The following is a 19,993-nucleotide window of genomic DNA, read 5'->3' as shown; positions in this document are numbered from 1 at the left end:
ATTGTGTTCAATTTCCCAACTCTGTTTTTTTGTAAGTACAAGTTTTTTTAACTGCAATTATCTTTATAAGTATTCAAAACCTTTCAAATTTCATACTTTAATATAGAAAGTAAGATCAGTATTCTTATACAAACAAACATTATGATTAAAATAATACTCAAAATATAATCTTTCTGTTTATACATTTTTAATTTTTGTTCTAAACTACATTCTAGGACAATGAAATAGAGATATTGGAGAAGCAAAGTTTTGGTACTCTGCCTATCATGTCTGAACTGAATCTCGCAAGAAATCAGATTCTAACACTGAAAGATGATGCATTTTTGGGCCTGAAACAGCTTATCATCCTCAATCTTTCAGGGAATAATGTATCTGTCATCTCAAACTCTGCATTTAGAGGTAAAATGTTTACTGTTTTTAATTAAATTAATGTATAATTAAAAATTGTTCATTTTAAAAGCAAATTTAAAATAGTGACATCTTCATATTTCCAAACTCCATATACATATTTGGAATTGCACCTATATATATTTTTTTATATAAATTAAATAAATACCAAAATTTAAAATCTTTGAATAAATCTACAATTATTGTTCACTGTGATGTTTATAAATCTTCGTAGAAGGTACAAATTATTACTATCACACCCCATTAAATATAATTCACATAAGTATTTTCGGGACAAGTGTCTAATAAAATAATTATTTAGTAATTTATTTATCTTGTCAAATTAAGTAACATTTTTAATCAATACAACAATAATATGCATAACTGTATTTACCGGATTTATACTATCCACATGCAACTGAATAGCAATCCATAAACTTTTCAGACCTAACATCATTTTCAAGAGATATCAAACAAATTTTCACCTGTATGGGTCATTATTATACAATACTACTATTAATACAAATGATTTACAATTATGGTCATTATGAATATTAATAAGTCTACACTTTAAAAGAGCATGATTATCTTGTGCTTATATACTTTCGTTCATAAAATAGAACTGTTAAAAATGTGTTTACTTTTTTATACATTCTTCATTTTTAAACATGTTATCTTATTTATATTTAATACAAAAAATAACTTTTATAATAACTGCCCATAGTTTAAAAAATCGTTTTTCTGTCAATTTTAGTTTGTGTCTTCAATAAGTTAAGATCTGATTATTTTTTTAATATTTTGCATTATTGAATGTTTAATTTTTTAACATAAATTTGTATTTACACTATTTTTATTTTTATTTTATTTTAGACACTTAACCATTTATTTTTTTTAGTTCAAGTTTCAAAACTGTGTCATATATTTGTAAAATTCTCAGTTTAAACATTTTCATAATCACGTTGTGAGTTCAAAAAGTGAAACCGATACATTGGTAGTATTTGCTATAAGTAACTCACGTTCTTCATATCGCAATTCCATATCCGGCCTTTAATGATAACCGGCTATATTAGGCTTTACGTGACAGGTTTTACTGTACATTGAAATCTTTTAATCGCTAAGCCTTAGCAAAGCCTATCATTCAAGGGGCTAGGCAAATTTTATTTCTTTCTGTCTGTATGTCCGCATGGTATCTCAAAAAAGAACTAACCTATAGACTTTTCAAGAAGCTACATTTTTATATGAGAAACACTGAGTTCGATAATGGTGCATGTCACTCCATTGGATTGGGTTGAGTGGTAGCAAATATTTTTACATTTGTCTTATTGGCAACCACTACAATAATTGCAACAAGATGATAGCAGAATACATAAATTTGTAAACAAACTCAGTTCACTTTTTCAATGTTACTATAAAAGACATAGTAACACATGTAGCCTAGCGGAATGAGCTATACATGTAGCCTAACTATCCCAACACACATACAATATCGTTTCGTTTTATGGTTACTTAGTGTGTAGACTTTTATTATTTGAAAACTGGTATGAAACCCTATTTAATTAACAAAAATGTGAGTGTATCATGTGGCAAGATATTTCGAGAAAGATTTCATATGTAGACTTAAAATTATGCATAAAACTTCATTTCTATATAGACAACAATGAGATCTATGATGATGCATGACCAACCATGGAATTTGCCTTAACATTATTGAAGCCTATCACTTATAAGACTGACACAATTTAGGGATGTAAAAATGTCTTTTCTGTACGCATGCCTGTTGTCCTATCTATAAATATTTAAATCAGCTACAGACGAAGTTTTGTATTGAACCTCAGCTAAGCCTGTTACTGTGCATGATACATGGTGTATCATACTCCTACCTTCTTTTTAATTCAGTTCAAGGTCAGTGTTTTTGCTTATATACTCTGTATACTTGTATATTTCTCAATGATGTTTATAGAATTTTAAAGTCATCCAGGTTTAATTTCATATTTTTCTTCTCAAAAATGTATATATCATAGCATTGGTTAAAAAATCTGTTACACTGAAAGTAAGATAAATGTTTACTCTATGTTATTTATGGAGTATGTAAGTTCTTTGCTTGACACAAGTTAAGGATTAAGATAGGTAGGAATTACAAATTAATCTCATAAAGTTAAAAAACTTAATTGCTAAAAACCTGAAATTGTAGATGTACAAAGTATAAATTATAATTATACAAGGTACCGTACAGGCATAACTGTCTGAAGTTATTAGCAATTAGTTCATGAGTATATAATTTTGAAATCTTTAGATTAAATTTTCTTCAAAAATGATCAGTATTATTTGGCATTCCAGATCTTGTTGCTCTAAGAACTCTGGATCTGTCCCACAATCAGATTGAATCTCTTGACAACAAAACCAACAGCATTTTCGAGGATCTTCTGTCACTTGAAAATGTAAGTAGTACATTAACAATAGATAATAGCTCATTTATACTTAGCTGTACTAGTCTATTCTAAGTATAACTCCAACATTGTAAACCAAGTTCCTTATGCTATATAACACAATTTGTATGACCTGAGTACATGAGTCTTAATTAATTATAAATTTTAAACTTCATCAATTAGCAAATCTAAACTCACCCATCAATAGTTAGTACAAGCTTTGAGTAGATATAAAGATGGATGAACATAAAATAGAAAGGAAGTTTAAAAGGAGATTCTTTAGAAAGCGTAGACAAATTTTTCATATCAGAGACGATTACTATGATACGGAAAGTTTATGGTGACGTGTCTATGGGCGATACACAAATAAAAGAGTGGTTTAATTATGGCCGCATATCAGTAGAAAGTGATAACCGATCTGGCAGGCCTTCAACGGCCAGAAACGCTGAAAATGTTGAACGTGTTCGTGTAGCAATTAATGAAAACCGTCAATTGACTGTCCGAGAGCTGGAAGAAGATTAAGGAATACCAAAATCATCAGTTTGTAACATTTTACACGAAGATTTAAAAATGAACCGTGTTTCGGCAAAATTTGCCGTGACTGGATCCTGCACCACGACAACGCGCCAGCTCATTCCTCAAATCTTATTCAGCGTTTTTTTGTCAAACACAATATCAACCAACAACGACAGCCTCCCTACAGTCCTGACATAGCTCCTTGTGACTTCTGGCTATTTCCGAAATTAAAAATTCCTTTGAAAGGAAAAAGATTTGACGATGTTGAACAAATAAAAACAAAATGTGACGAAGGACCTGTTAGCCATTCCGCAAAATGAATTTAAGGAGGGTTTCCGGAAGTGGGAGGAGCGTTGGAATAAGGTAGTGGCTTGTGGAGGGGAGTACTTTGAAGGGGACCAGATTGCCGTTGCCGCCGAGTAACGTCAATTCATGCCAGACGTCAAGGTCGGATACTTTTTGGACACACCTTGTATTTATTGTAAAATCTTAGTAAAGAAAGCGACTGCAACCATTCATAACATTGTAAAGTTTTAGTGGAAATTCAAGAAAACTGTTTGCGGTGTGGAAACCATTTTGAAATACTCTAGAGTCTCAACAATCTTGATCAATGTAACACCTCCATATAAAATAAATTAATAACTATATACAGTCCACATTTTGACAATTTCATTTTTATGACTACATGTTTACTGAATTAGTTCATGGGTTTTGCTGATTTTTAATTAATGATTTTACTGTTTTTTCATTTTAGTAAAATGGATCTATTTTCAGGGCATGTCATTTTTAGGATTATCTCAAACATGATGAACACAAATTTGCTGTCAAAAGGTCACACAAAATAGTTTATAAGAATTAATTAGTTTTAGTGAAAATCATGGATGCATACTTTCTTATAAATAATACTGATTAACATGTTAGTAGTAAAAGGATTGACTTAGATTCTCTTTATCATTGAAATAATAGTTTTCGTGAAAGCTGAGTGATGTATGGAAAACAAAATAATTGGAAAAATTGTTTGATTTTACAAAATTGATTTTGAGTATATTGGTTACAGTTTTGGGGCATTTCTTATAAGGTCTGTGACTTTTATTCTATTTCTTTTTAGTCAGAAAATTTCTAAAATTAAAATTAGTAAATAAGTTAAACAATTTATGAGAGTTTTGTTTACGTAGTTGTATTTACAATGTGCTTGAAGTCTTTGTGTATTTTAAAGTAATTATACATTTTTCAGCTCAACTTAAGTGATAATAAAATATCATTCCTGACTCGAAAATCATTTCCAAGCAGCCAGTGGGTTCCTTATCGTCTGAAACACTTGGATCTGAGTTTCAATGTCATGCCAGTGCTGACATATGAGCTTACGTTTGGTACCAGGAAGTTGATTAGCCTCAACATCAGTCACAACATGATAACAGAGATTAGGAAGTGTAAGTATAAAATGGTTAAGTGTTAAGTGTATCAACAAGCTGTATCAACATTATGTGACGATTGTATTATTGAACTCCAATTAAAACAATGTATGGTGCAATGTACTGATGAAGCCTATTATAAAGTAAAAATTCTATCAATTGTAAACAAGGAAACTTGTTTCTTAACCAACATTAAAAACACTAATTAATGTGTTGTACTTGTGTGGATTTTTAAACTTGTTTAAACTAAGTTTCCTCAAAAATCATATTGTATTAAGCATGAGAAAGAGTACAAACTGTGAAACAAGGGATATGCACCTGATAAACCAGATCAGAGTTTAGACCACTGTACTACCTCCTTTCCACTCCTGGTTTATAACCTTAATGGTAAACTGAAAAACACAGGGTATCAAGTAAAATGTGAAGGAATAATGCAAAGGATCTAAGTCTTAATCCCAAGTCTTCTTTTTATAATACCTTTAAAATGAGGTGTCACTAGCTAAGGGTTCCTATTTTAAAATTTTGACTTAACCCCTAAACTACCCCATTTCTGGAGGAGGCGGTGTAAAAATACGTAAAAAATACGCCTCAGTTGGTCATATAAACATGCCCCAAAGTAAATCACTTAATCTCTATTCATAATAAAATTAATAAGTGGGAGGGACTTTTAATATATCCAGTATAAAAACTCCAGTGATATAGTTTGATAAAGATTCTTGTTATTTTTCACTGAAATAATGAGGCTTTTCCAGCAGGCCAGATTCTTGATAATTGACACTATGATTTCAGTAACTTTGTATCCTAAGTGCTACAGTGTGCCATATACAGTACACTTGCTTTGCTTACAGCCTCCTTGGTGATATTTTTGTTACTGGGAATACAAAGGTGTACTCAAAATATCTTGGAAGTGATCTGCACTAGACAGAGCATGCATTATATTCATTACTTGTGAAATTTAACTCCTTGTAAAATTAGTTGTTAGTCATATCACATGAGGAGTTTTCTAGTCAAAATAATTTTTTTTTAGAAAGCAGTTTGATTGTTCGCTCCTTGTCTTTTTTCATTGTAGATTTACAAAGTTGTACAATATTAGTATTTCCACATACATATTTATTCATCTAAGCAAAAAAATGCACAAATGCTTGGAATTAATTCATATTAGTAAGAGACATGAGTAAGTAAGACTTGTAGTTTTTCCCAAAGCCTATGGAAGATAATAGGTTGAGCAATGCATTGTCATAATGAAAACTTGAATGAAAAATTGTACAGAAACTTTTTACAATCCCTGTCTTTTCCGATAGAATCCACTGGATCAAGACACAAAAGTTTACAGGTACTTACTTTAACATTTTCCCACAATTAAGTTAGCAAATTAACAGATGTTCATAGTAAAGATTGTCGTCAACCAAATTTTACTTCTTTTGATTGTAAATAAAAATTTTAAAAAGGAAAGGAAAACTAATCACATGGTTCAATCTACTTTTTATATATGTTCCAGCTGTTCTTGGAAACCTGACATCGTTAGAAGTGCTGGATCTGTCTAACAACCTTATTGATGATTTAACAGCTCAGAATGTTTTCGTTCTCCCCTCACAGTTGACCTATCTCTCACTGGCGTACAACAGTCTACATGCATTTCCTCTGAATTCTATCCTTAAGACACATACACTCAAGCACTTGGACCTTAGATATAATCAATTGGAACAGTTCTATAATGAACTTCTCCCTATGATTCGGAATGGAACTCACATATATTATAATGGTGAGTCAATATTAAGTACTTCTCAAGACCATCTGAAACTCAGAATCAGCTGATTGATCAGATGGCAAATAGATTACAAATTAGTGGTTTATGTAATTCTTATTTCTTTTCTAAAATAAGACTGCAGTGAACTAGCTAATTTTGTTTCCTTATACAAAATTTCATCACTATTCAACAAAACATTTAATATGCTTTCTTTTTTTCATACACATTTTTTAATTTAAAAGTACTGAAAATATTCTAAAATCTGGTGTTTAAATTATTTAAAAATATGTTTTTTTTTTGGTTTACATTCAAAGAACATGCAAACAGATAAGCGAAGTTTAAAAACAAAATAACTATTTGTAATGATTCATATTAATAGCATTTTGATTGATAGTGTAATTTAAGAAGAGTTTTGAATATTATTTACAAGGGTTGTTCAATATATCTTTGTAACAACCAAGATAAAGCTTGTAGCATTGAAGTAGGCTTGTTATCAGTTAGTGTTATATCTTACTAAACTCTGATTAGAGTTTCAGCTATACCTATCTTGTGGTTTTATTTTAATAGCCAATTAAAGCAGGAAAATAGGAAGGGTGAGTTTTGATTGGTGATTTAACATTTTAATTTAAAAGGCTTAACACTGATGGAGATCAAAGCTGAAATGGATGAAGTTCACAATACATCTGCTTTTGTTTTTGCAACCATGTACAATTGGGTAAATGAGTTTAAACATCGTCCTACAACACAAAATATGAACAACATCTCTAGTGTTCTTGTACTGGTGCATGGTCAGGTAGGTGATCCCTCCAGTGTAGTGGCCCTGACCTATCGTGTCCCTAAGTTTAACAGTAGAGATAAATGGTTATTCTCTTTACCCTACTCAAGCACTGTAGCACACACCCAATCGCCGCAGTGATGAGGTGTTACAGTTTACTAAATAGTGAGAGATGCGCTGTTGACATTTTGAATGAGCCACTTTCCATTTTAAAAAATAATGCAGCCTTCACCTTAGTTAATACTTTTTTATTATTGTTAGTCATGGCATGGTAATATAATTGTATTGTTATGATATGTAATAAAAAAAATGGTGTTTTTATAAAAATTTGGTGTTTATAGTGGGTTATTGGGGAAGCGAAGATTTCCCAAAATAAACTTTCATCGGTGTTAACTGCTTCAATGTAATTGGTTTGTAACTGTATTGAAGCATAAAAATAAAATTATGTTCAGTTGAAAGTGTGTTCAGTTTTGAGGCTATGAAATGAATTTCTGCAAGACGGGAGCTGCGCATATCTCTCAAAGAAGAATAAACGTAATTACGACTCTAAGACTGTTTTGACGTTTTTCTCATCAGAGTCCTGATGAATTCCTGCGTTGGTTTATAACTGTGGACAAATCATCGATACTACATTCTCCATCTACACAGACAAAGGAATTATCAAAACAGTGGGTTTTTGTAGACAAACAGGCTCTGAAGAATGCGAAAGCGTTGAAATCGGCTGTCAAAATGATGGCAACAGTATGTTGGGATGTTTGTGAAATAGTTTATATTAATTACTTGGATGGAGGAAAAACAATAACTGGAGAGTATTATATGTTGTTACTACGCTGGGCGAGCAAATAAATCAAGAAAAAAAGTTCTCATGTAAAGAAGAAAAAATGTCCCCTTACATCCAGACAATATACCCAAGCATACTAGTGGAGTTTCAATGGCTTAGATCGTGGAACAGATTAGAGATAGAGTGAACAGATTTGTGGGACATTCAACCACAGTGAAAAATCCAATTACAAAATATGTCAGAGCTGACACAAAAACCACAATGGCCAGTAGCGCTGTTCTTTTTTACAACTGTAATTGAGGGACATAGGTAACATGGGTATTCTGACTCAATAGAGCCCACCCGACATGGGAAGGCAATTAAAACTAAACAACTCCGAGCTGGCAAAAAGAGCAGTTCTGGCCATCCAAGGGGAAAGGGTTAAGTACCCCTCACACATTTTTCTTATAGTTTATTTTTTAAGATATAATTGTTTAATTAATTTGAAATAGATTTATTTTATGACAATGGCACGAAATATACACATGTATTAAATTTTATAAGCGTAATACAATTTCAATAAAATTCGTGATTGAGAAATACTCACTCATTCAGGTATTTATCCTGAATCGTGACAATAGCACGAAATATACAATACATTAAATTTTATAAGCGTAATACAATTTCAATAAAATTCATGATTGAGAAATACTCACTCATTTAGGATTTTATCAAATTTGCAAGTCAGAAGTTAACGTTTTAGTGTTTATGTAGCTCTACTGGTTGATCATATCAAATTAATTTCTTTATTCCCATATTCATCTTGCTGCGCACAGGCAAACATCACTAATCAATGTTATGTATACTAAAACTAGTACAGCACTGTATTTTTGGAACACACTGGTTAGTTTAACAAGCAATATTTATAAGTTCATAACAGTAAAGTTTAAATTGTTGTCCATAAATTTTAATAACTGTATTGGACAATATTTTAAGGTTCAACTCGTGCAAAATATCCCTAAGTGTGTAGCACCCAGCAGGTAAAGGTATTTGCAGCACTAGTCATATTGTAATTAGTTTACTGTTCAGACAATTTGTGCTTTATGTATTGTCCTCTGTATTATACACAAGTTTTCAGGTACAGACAAAAACTAGGTCATTGCCATTCAAAAAAAGAGTCATTATCATCCATTATCAGCATCATTTAAATCACTATTACTTTCCAATAATATTTTGATAATTTCTAATGAACATACATTATTTGAATCATAAAATTAAACACTTAACAAACCAACATTTACAAACTTGTCAGAATAGAAGTATCTATCTGAGCTCAATCTACCAAATTTTGTAGAATAACTAATTATGCAACAAAATACTAATATTGCTGAAAACATAAACAAAATTCTAGCGTACTTTTTATAGCACATACATTTTTCAATCTCCAGTTCAGTAACCGGGAAGACACACTAGCTGTGTCTTTCACCCACAATTCAAAAGAAAAAAGAACAACAATAATAAACTGGTAATTAGATCTAACAGCAATAAATTAAGCCAATTGAAACAATAAAATTTTGCAAATTACGGAACAGTTTACAATAATACGTATTAATATCTTTTTAAGTAAATTTAGAATTATTGTGTAGGTTTTATAAAACTATTCTGTTAGAAATTCAGTATTGCAGCAATTTTGCCTAAATCAACTTTAAAACATATAAATCTTAATGAAACTCTGTATACTTTTAAATATGATTAGATAATTAAGTAGTAGGAGAAACTCCGCCAAAACTTGTGTTGGATTTGCTGAGGATACTAAAGTTGGTTTACTATTACCTGTTATGTGTATGAAGTGGGACAATTAAATGTGAATCAAAGTGTGCTTTTTAGATGACAAGATGCAATAAGCATGTTGCAATAAATATGCAGTAGTCCAGTGGATCCAGAATATCTATCCGCATACCTATTTCGTTTGGTGTAATCAAACTGTTGTGGTAGTCAAAATTAAGTGACATTGGTTATATTTTATGTGGTCAGGTAATCCTACAAGCTGTGATTGCACTCTGCGTCCAGTCAGGCGCTGGGCACTGAGCCTCCTGACTCCTGACCCTGCCTGGGCAGAGTTTCAGTGTCAAGATTCTGAGTTCACCAACACCTCCATCATCGATATTCCAGAGAAGTTTCTGGCCTGCAATAATACTGAGGAAGACGAAAATGAAGACCTGCAACTCACACCAGATGTTAAGTTCCGGCATGTTCATTTGTGAGTCAAAATTCTCTGTATTACATATTAACTTATCTGAGCTATCTTTTGCATACTATTTTGTAATTCTTTTAGTTCCGTACTGTTCTTTTCTTTAAGTTCATACCATTTGAAATTAAATGGATCCTAAGTTTAGAGTCCATTTTTACTTTCTGCTATATATAGAGTAAAATAATGTATTATTATGGCCAAGAACATGAGTTTTTGATTCAGTGGAAATGTGTGTTTTGGAATGTGAATTTTTGGAGCGTATGTATTAGCATTGCGAAAAAATGTATCGCATATAGAAAAGTTTGACCAAATTTGCTATATGTTAGTGGATACTGGATACATATTTTGGTTTTTTAAAGTTATAAGTTTTAAGCTTTTTATCCAAAAATATGTTTTATTTAAAAATGTAATTTTTATAGCTGTAAAGATTTTGATAGTGTTTTTTTTTTCATTTTATAGCTATTGTATACTTTTAAAAATAAACAAAACATCCTTTCTAACATTCTTGTTAAAAAGCTGAAAAACAAAACATTTTCACTTTTGTTAAAAATACAATCAAGCCATGTTAAAACAAAATTAGTGGCATGATTTTTATAAAATTTAGTATGTTGGACTAATTAGAGAATATTTTTACACGCTTGTTCATGTTTATCAGGTAAATTTTTTATTTATAAATAGTTTAACCTAAAAAATATATAATTAAAAAAGTTTGCTTCATAACAGCTTTTCTATTGTTTTGATGTAGGATATTGAATCATAAATTGAATCTCACAAAACAGTATGTTTTAAAAATTTAAAAGATTAAAATTTAGTTTTGCAACTTAAGTGCTATAGAAACTATTAGTATGAGAGGTGTTCTTTATTCTTGAAGTAATGAGATATAAATGTAAATTTAGAATATTGTGCCATATATAATAATGGTTTTAAGAAATATGTTAAATTGGATGTTGTACTAAAATGTTACAATCGAAGATAGATATTTCTCAAAGTGCAAAAATCCAAACTGCCAGTAATCCTGATGCCGCAACAGAACTGGTGAGAAAGGTTGCAAACCATTATAATAAATGAAGAAACAGATATCTGGTTATTGTTTGAGATGTTCATTGTAGTAAATAGCTTCAAGAGAATAGCTTATTCAGGGGAATTGTCCATCCCCAAACTCTAAGAAAATGACAATGTCTTCTGACAAAAGGTATGGCTACTAATACTAATAACTTTATATTAAATCAAATTGTAATTTTTAGCTTTAACACCTTCACTGCTAGTGTACACTAAGTAAGACTGGGTACTTAATCCTCACTCTGCGCCTTAAGGCCTCTGCCACAATCAACATGTTAAACTATTGCACAATAACTGTCTAGCTATAGCTATAATACATGTAGTAGTTAACACCTTCACTGCTAGTATACACAGAGTGAGACCAGCCACTCTTATTCTCCCTCTGCAACTTAAGGCTTCTGCCGCAGTTGACGTGTTAAAACTCAAATAAGTATTGATTACTTCCTCAGTCAAATCTCTAGAGTGGTTAAGTTGTAGGCTTATCCATATTTTAAGTTATAATATTTTGAAGCAATATATTTTAACATTCAGTTAGTTTGATATATTTATACAATTTTAGCAATGTTAAGTGATACATGTGAATTATTGATTCATACAAATAATAATATTAACATTGATTTAAAATCAACAATATGTACTAACACTAACTAATATAAATGTAGGGATGGATAGGTTTTGGAATACACAGTATAATTCTTGTAGTCAGAAACATTGTGGTTCTTCAAGTTTACATTTGTCCAATTTACAAGTGTCTCCCATGCTAATTGTATTTTTACTATGCTAAAAAGGACTAAAACCGTAAAAAACACAGTTTCAGAGTACATGCTTTAAACTGGAGTATATAAGGAAGTCATCAACGATCTTAAGCCATCAAGTTTAATGAAATACAACTTTTAGTTTTATTTTAAATGCAATTAATTTTACCTATGATATGTTTGAACTTTTTTTTATTTTTTTAACTATTGAAACCTCATTATATCATTAAAAATGTGAGAATAACTGATTATTCTCAGATGACGTAAGGAGGTGTCAGGAACTTATGAATATTGAAATGTTGCAGTCTCAAGGATGGAGGAGTGAGGTCAACATGGTTTGTTAATATGAAGACAGACGTAGCAGACTTCAGACTGGTGGTGTTGGGAAATGGCAGTCACACACAGGATGGATGGAAAGAAAGTATATGGGAAAAGATAGAACCGTACAATACAAGAAGTGATACATTTTACACTCTCCCCAAACATCAGGTGAGATCCCATTGTTACTCAATTATACCAGGTTCTTTAATTTTTGATGGATAGGCATTTAAAAATACTAACTCTCTACCCAAAAGGGGTAGTTTGACTAAAATTTGTAAATACACGTAAACTAAATACTGAAATGTGAAGACATTTAGATTGATATCTCAGAAGATTTTGTAAAATGTGTGGTACCAATAAACCACACATGTAATATGTTCACTCAGTGGTAGTTGTTATATTCTTGAAAAAGTTAAAGATTGGGGTCCTAATTAAAATAATTTTTGAACAGAATTACTAATTTCGGTATGATACCATGCAATACATGTGAGTCAGCTTCCAGTCCAATTCATCAATTCAAATTATTTAGCCCATATGTTTTTTTATTATTAAAAATGCCTTAGTGTTAACTTGATATAGAACCCATATATATATATATATATATATATATATATATTATATATATATATATATATATATATAATTATGTTTGTTCTTTTCTTTTTTTTTAATAAAGACACAATAAATCTCAGCCTGGAAGCTATCTGAATTATCTTAACTTCTTTAGAGCTATCCAAATTTTGAAAATTTCTTGAATCACCAGATAATTGTGAGTTGATGTCAGTAGTGGTAAATCTTGGCCAGTTTAAATGTATTACGATGGTTTTGTCAAAGGAAGCTCATCTGTGTATCATGGGATGAGCAGTTTTGAAATGCCAGCTCCTAAGGGTCGATCTAATTAAATGATGGTCTTGGTTAGATTTAATGTATTATAATGATTTTATAGGAAGGAGCTCGTCTGTGTATCATGGGAATGAGCAGTGAAGGAAACACTAACCCTCTGTTGCCTTCGCAGTGTCAGTCTCTCCCCTGCATCAGTGGCTCAGTTTCTTCCAGCCATCAATCTCAATGGCCTTTTGTAATCAGTTTAATACTTTTAAGTATGCGGTTTGTATTGTGTTGATAGTACCAGTTTTGTAAAAGGTTTAATTGTTGTTAACTATTCTATAAATTCATTTGCTCTTTCCATTTGTTGAAATATAACTACCGTTTGTGAGTTTTAATACTCAATTAAGTTTTATTGTTGTGAAGAGAACATAACTTGATTCAATATTTTAATCAAAAAGAATAGTGCTGTAAAATGTTGTGTCATCATCTTCTAGCATTCTAACTGGTGGTGTTATTTTGTTTAAAAACATTTGTTGTGCAATCAATTTTTTTTTTTGTAATCATTTTTCAGTAATTGCATTCAAGGGAACCACTTGTCTTATCTTATTATCTACAATACTCTTTATTTCTCAGGTTCTATAACAGACATCACCTAACATTTTTACTGAAATGGTCATACTTCTTTATACATGTAGAACCGAAACCCTTTCACTAGTAATCCCAAAACAAATTCGGTAGTCCCCTACATGCCGCCCACAGTAATCCCGATAGCCGTTTGGAAAGCACTATACCGCTAAATAGTTTTCACAATAAAGTTTCATAATGAATAACCGTATAAACCAATATAACAACCATAAAAATGAAGATGGTGGATACTCAATATCAACAGTGAAAGTGCTTCTACATATTGTGAAGTTTTTAGTGTGTAAACAAACAAAATACTCACTAACTACCTACCATGATTGCACCAAACTACTGTAAGTGTAACTTAACTATAAAAATAGGCAAGACTTTAAGTGCTCAATCAAGAATTTAAACAACTAAACATGACATCACAGTACTGACCTACTTTGACGGACTGCAACTACTTATTCATATATACCTAATTTTTTAATAGTAAGGCACTGCAACAGTGCACCTTTTGCATTAATAAAAACAGAAGAATTCAAGTATTCCAGTAACCAATAAAATGCACTAGAAGGATAAACAATCACTTTTGTGACATCACTCTGCAACTTCGAACTCATAGCTAGTAGTGACGCAAAATTTAAGGCGTATCAGTGCTCAGTAACTCAACACCTGCTGCCAGAGTGCAAGTGTGTCCCATAGACTGGGAGTGTTGACTGGCAGTTTCTGATACTGCAACTAACATTTGGCAACATACAGACCTGACCAAAGACCAACATGGGTTCACGGCAGGCCACTCAACAACAACTGCCTTGATCACACTAGTACAAAACTGAATACACCAAATAGAAGATGGAAACACAATTTAAGCATATTTTTGGACAACTCTAAAGCATTTGACTGCCTATACGTTAATATGCTAATTAACAAACTAAAAATGATAGGAGCTGATGATATGGCCTCCCAATGGTTTAAAAGTTACTTAGATTGCAGGACACAAAGTAGTTGAACTAACTCAATCCAACAAAGGAGTAATACAAAAATATATAGAACAGACTCATAGTAGATGACGAAGGGAGTTCCACAAGGCTCAATTTTGGGACCCATCTCTCTCTCTCTCTCTCTCTCTATATATATATATATATATATATATATATATATATATATATATATATATATATATATATATATATAGAGAGAGAGAGAGAGAGAGAGAGAGAGAGAGAGAAACAACCATAAGAGCCACCATATATATATGGATAGATTTATGGTATGTATATATATAAATATGTGAACACTTGATTATTTTCATAAGAATGACCTTGGCAGAAAAAAGTACCCAGCTGATTTTTGGGAAAAGAAGGATGACGTAGTTGCAGTATCAGGTGTTCAAAGAGCAGTTTCGGCCAAGTACCTGGGTGTAACTATCGATACAGATTTGTCATGGAACCTACAAGTAGACGCAGTATGTGGGAAAACCAGTTCCGAGGTTTATATTATTAAAAAGGCTAAAATGCCTATCTGACCACCTTGAAACACTAAAAAATGCCTATTTTTTTCTAATTGAAACACATATTTGTTAAGGTCTCATAATCTGTGGCGACTCCACTAAACACAACATTCAAAGAGTGTTTGTCAAGCAAAAGAGGGCCATCAGAACCATGACAAACTTGGGGTCTTTAGACTCCTGTTGTGAGGCATTTAAAGAATTTAAAATTTTGACAGTACTTTCGCTATATATCTGAGAAACAATTCTTTGTGTATCGGGAGTCTATGTGCCTTGAGGAGCTAATACCCACGCGTACTTCACCAGAGGCATAACCAATTACATGTTACCAATTCACCACCGCACACTCTTTGAAAAGAAGCCCTCTTACAGTGGAGCAAAATTTACAAACAACCTATCAGAGGAACTCAAGACTATCCACGATCTCAAGAACAAGAGAAAGGCAATAACCAGGTGGCTAAAAGACAACACATTCTACAGCATGGAAGAGTTTATGAGATGGAGGGCTTATACGAAAGAGCCACAACATAGCACATCATAGTTTGATACACTCACTAGTATCATTCTATACTATGCACTGACACATTTTCTAAACTTGATGTTTATGACATAAAGAGTGTTCTGATTCTGACTCTGACAATCTCTCACCTGACTATATTTGCAATCTATCTTAGATAAGAGACACTTTCTAGTAGTTTTCATTGTTCCCACTAGATCACAGTTACTTTCTTGTTTATTTCTTTTGCTGTTCTGTCTGACCCAATTTACTGCCATATGACGGTATTCAATAAGTTGTTCTAAGTAATCAGCTGATTCTTTTTCTGTTTGTGTACAATTCTGGATACATGTTGTAACCTCACTTTTACGTTATGGGTTATATATTTATTATGTAGCAATATCCTATTTTATATTCATATTTTATAAATATAATAACTTTTATGCATAATTAGAATATTTATATAAAAATACGTCAAAATACCACAAACATGTTAAATTGAGCGTTTTTCATAACACCTCTCCATGAGTAAATCCAAATCAACTACAAAAAACAAAATCTAAAAGTTAAAAATCTCACTTTTTGGGTACTCTTACAGAGAAAAAATCCATTAGTCAAAGGCTTAAATACCGTTGTTTCACTTTTATAGAATTTTGTAAAAAAAATCATTTTTGTTCCAAAAAAGTTATAAATATTTTAAATTTTAACTCTTTTACAAAATTTTGGAAGGAAGCTTGTATAGTTGATTTTGTAGGCTACAAATATAATTAGTAGTAAGTAGATTATGGATGAAAATCAGATTGATATCCCTAATGGTTTTTGAGATAATTAGCTGATCATACAAACAGAATTTAATTTTGGAAAATAGAAGGAAACTAATATCTAAGTAAAACCTTCACTTCTTAGTACAGGTAGTTCTTATGCATTCTTATACATTATTTTCAATACAACCCTGGGCCTTGGTCTTCTTCATCGTTACAATTGTTTTTAAGTGTCCTTTATTTATTTCCGTTTTAAGTTTTATTCAGTGTGTGACGGTATGATACAAACTTCAATTTTAGTCATTATCAACAGAACTGGGCTATCCACAATGAATTATAAGTACCCCCTTTGTCAGACTATATGCTTGGCATCTAAATCTTCATGGTTGTGACGAAGCCCAATACTTTGTAATAACTTGCACTTTCCTATGTGACCTTCATTAAAACTTCTTATAATAAATGTATTCTTTCATATCCTTTTTAGGGTAGAAAGTCTCACGAAAAATTTTGTTCGGAACATTTATCCTAACTTTTTCTTACATTATCTAACATTTTCTAGCAACTATAGTGTAGCTGGATCCCTAAAGATGGGTTTCACAAAGTTCACTAAAAAGAATGGAAATTAATTTTTTTCCATAATTTCCTTTCTTTATTGCCAGTTCCAGGGGAAATATTGTATTTATGTGCTCCAATTTGCTATACATGGTACTATAAATATTATTTTGATCACTTCTAGTGTATATATGTATATAAATGAGGTACCAAATTAAAGCTGCAGAATGCACTAAAGTGATCAATAAAAAATGTCTATTATTTGTGATTTTTTATTAAGTAGCCATCTTTAATATCAGAATCTTATATCTAATACCAGAAGTTATAGTACTATTTTATTTTTTATTTGATCATAGAAAATGAATAATTGTGAGCTATTTATATTTTTTACTGTTCCATAGCAAATATGTTTTGTAAATTATTTGTCTATTTTGTGAATAATAATGTTATACATCTAACTGTGATTATGCACATAATGAAAAAAACACTCTGTATATGTAAATAAAAATATATTCATTACAATATTATGTGATTTATCCTGTATTTTTCTAAGATGTATTGTTATAGTACTGGAATACTATTTTTGCATAACAAGTATTTAATAATTTATTTAGAAAGTCTGTTTTGTAACTTTTGTAAATAAATATATATAATACTGTTCTTTATATGTTCATTTTCGTGGTACCCAATAAATTTGCTCTAAACTTAATCCTCTATGGTAAATATCACTATGTGGCAATCAAAATGTTATGTTCCCTTGACAACCATGTCTAATGGTAAATTTTAAGCTACAAGTTTAATTTCATGTACATGCCTTGATTTTAATATAATGTCACAAATAATTATTTTTCCTCGTCCTAACCGTTATGTAAGTAAGTTATTCTGTTAAAGAAATATTTATAATAATGGGTTTTACTCTATAATTCCATATTTTTGGTCTTTAAAGTATCATCTGATGTTAGAATTACAGAAACACAATAGCACAACAAATCAGATTAGTGTAACTTTTGTTACATAACAATGTATTCTTTTTGCAATTTAGAATCAAACAGTTTCTGGAACTGATTGATTATCATTCATTAAAATATGTACCATAAATTTACCTATTTTTTGTCAAAGTAAATTTTGCATTTACACTGTTGCTTTGCCATTCATACAACTGTTCACAGTCTCAACACTCTCATTTTTTAAAAGCCTTTTCGGTTAGAACATTACATTTTTTATCAACTCATCTTTGTCAGCACAACAGTGTCTTTTCGATACAATTTTTAACTTTAAAATGCTGGTGCCAGGTTAAGAGAATAAGGAGGGTATTCCAGAGTCACCATATTGTGCTTGACAAGGTATTATCTCAAAAGCATGATGTGGTGGGGTGATGTCATACTACAAAAGCCTGTTATTTTGTCCATTTTTCTGGTCGTTTCCTCTGATGTTATCTTGTAGCCTTTTTAGAATTTCCAAATAGAGTTCTTTAATAGAATTTTGACCTTTAGTGAACCAGTCCATTATAATTAAAAAAATACCTTCAATCTTACTTTTCCCTGGCTTTGTTCAGGCAGAACTTCTTCCCTGGTAAGTTTTCCTCTCATTCAGATAACTATGTTTTGTCTGAATGTCATCCAAAAAAACTCCAAGCTCATGGCCTGTTTTTGAGAAACGTTCATCTTTATCAAACATGTCAATTAAGTCTCTGGGCATGTTGAACTCTCATTTCTGTATTATGTAATAACATTTTGAATGCAATGAATATTGAAATCCCCATGAAGAATGTGGAATTCTGAACACTCTCACGTGGAATTCCAAGTTCATAATTAATGGCATTAATTTTCATTTTTTTGCTATGACTAAGTACAATTTCCCAACCGTGTTCAATTTTCTTACCTGTAGGCAAGATAATGCCCATTCCGAACATCATCTTAGATATTTCTGTAATCTTTACAAAATGCTTATGCCACTTTTATATTGCCGTTTTTTAGATTGAATCTTATCTTCTTTCTTCAGCAAGCAGAAGAGTCTTACATGAAGACTTTTGAAACGAAATTTGATATTTGCTCATTGTTCTATTGATGATATTTCAATATCCAGTGAATAAACAGATCACAGAATGCCAAATTCGGTTTGCATTTTATCTTAGCATTGCTGCCAACATGGAAGGGTAAATTTCTCTTTTAGTGAATCTCTGCTTAAATATATAATTCTAGGAACTTTTTGACTTAACGTTGTAGGTATAAGAATTTGTTTAACTAAATTTTTAAGTTATTTTCTGACTATTTTTATCTTAGGGATGAGTCTATAACTTATATTAAAAGGACCTTAGTGCTTCCTTTACTTCCGTAACTCTAAAAAGCTTATTACATTTGTAGGTTCCTGTTCCCTGGTTTTCTTTGGGCATAGGAACTAAAACTCTAAGTACCTTTACCTGTTATACAAGTAGGAGGACATTCCATCCATACATATTGTGCTTCTCCACAGAATTTACATTCATCAGTTTGATTTAAACCCAACTTCATCAGATGTTTCCAAAGAGGGCCATATCCTAGTAGCATTCCGAGTACCAGTCATACAACCACCTCCGTAGGTTTAGAAGCCTAGCCCATTCTTTGGAAATAAGAGAGAGAAACATTTTTGATTGTCCGAGTTCTGAAGCCTTGTACATGTCTTGAATCTGATCCTCTTTTTACAGACATTTACTAGAACCCTTCTGTACAACAAAGTAATACCCAGCTCCTGGCTCATGCGACCTTCCAATATGCTTTCAGGGACTTTCTTCGTCAGGGCATCTACTATTTGATGAAATAGGAATGCCTTCAGGA

The 19,993-nt window shown here is 31.4% G+C and overlaps 1 protein-coding gene across 2 annotated transcripts in view; it reads left to right on the top strand.

Annotated features, from left to right (window-relative positions):
- LOC124369326 (chaoptin) overlaps positions 1–17,840 on the top strand; it is a 79,558-nt gene extending 61,718 nt beyond the window's left edge. For both annotated transcript variants that reach the window (XM_046827283.1, XM_046827284.1), the window contains exons 8-14: positions 216–399; positions 2,725–2,825; positions 4,564–4,759; positions 6,240–6,503; positions 10,058–10,283; positions 12,394–12,577; positions 13,356–17,840. In XM_046827283.1, the coding sequence (XP_046683239.1) occupies positions 216–399; positions 2,725–2,825; positions 4,564–4,759; positions 6,240–6,503; positions 10,058–10,283; positions 12,394–12,577; positions 13,356–13,532 (1,332 nt within the window). In that variant the 3' untranslated portion in view covers positions 13,533–17,840. The remainder of the gene's footprint in view (positions 1–215; positions 400–2,724; positions 2,826–4,563; positions 4,760–6,239; positions 6,504–10,057; positions 10,284–12,393; positions 12,578–13,355) is intronic.
- Positions 17,841–19,993: the final 2,153 nt, after the last annotated feature.

This window comes from Homalodisca vitripennis, chromosome X (genome assembly GCF_021130785.1).
Source record: "Homalodisca vitripennis isolate AUS2020 chromosome X, UT_GWSS_2.1, whole genome shotgun sequence".
Lineage (NCBI taxonomy): Eukaryota > Metazoa > Arthropoda > Insecta > Hemiptera > Cicadellidae > Homalodisca > Homalodisca vitripennis.
This window is presented reverse-complemented; position numbering and strand designations above follow the sequence as displayed.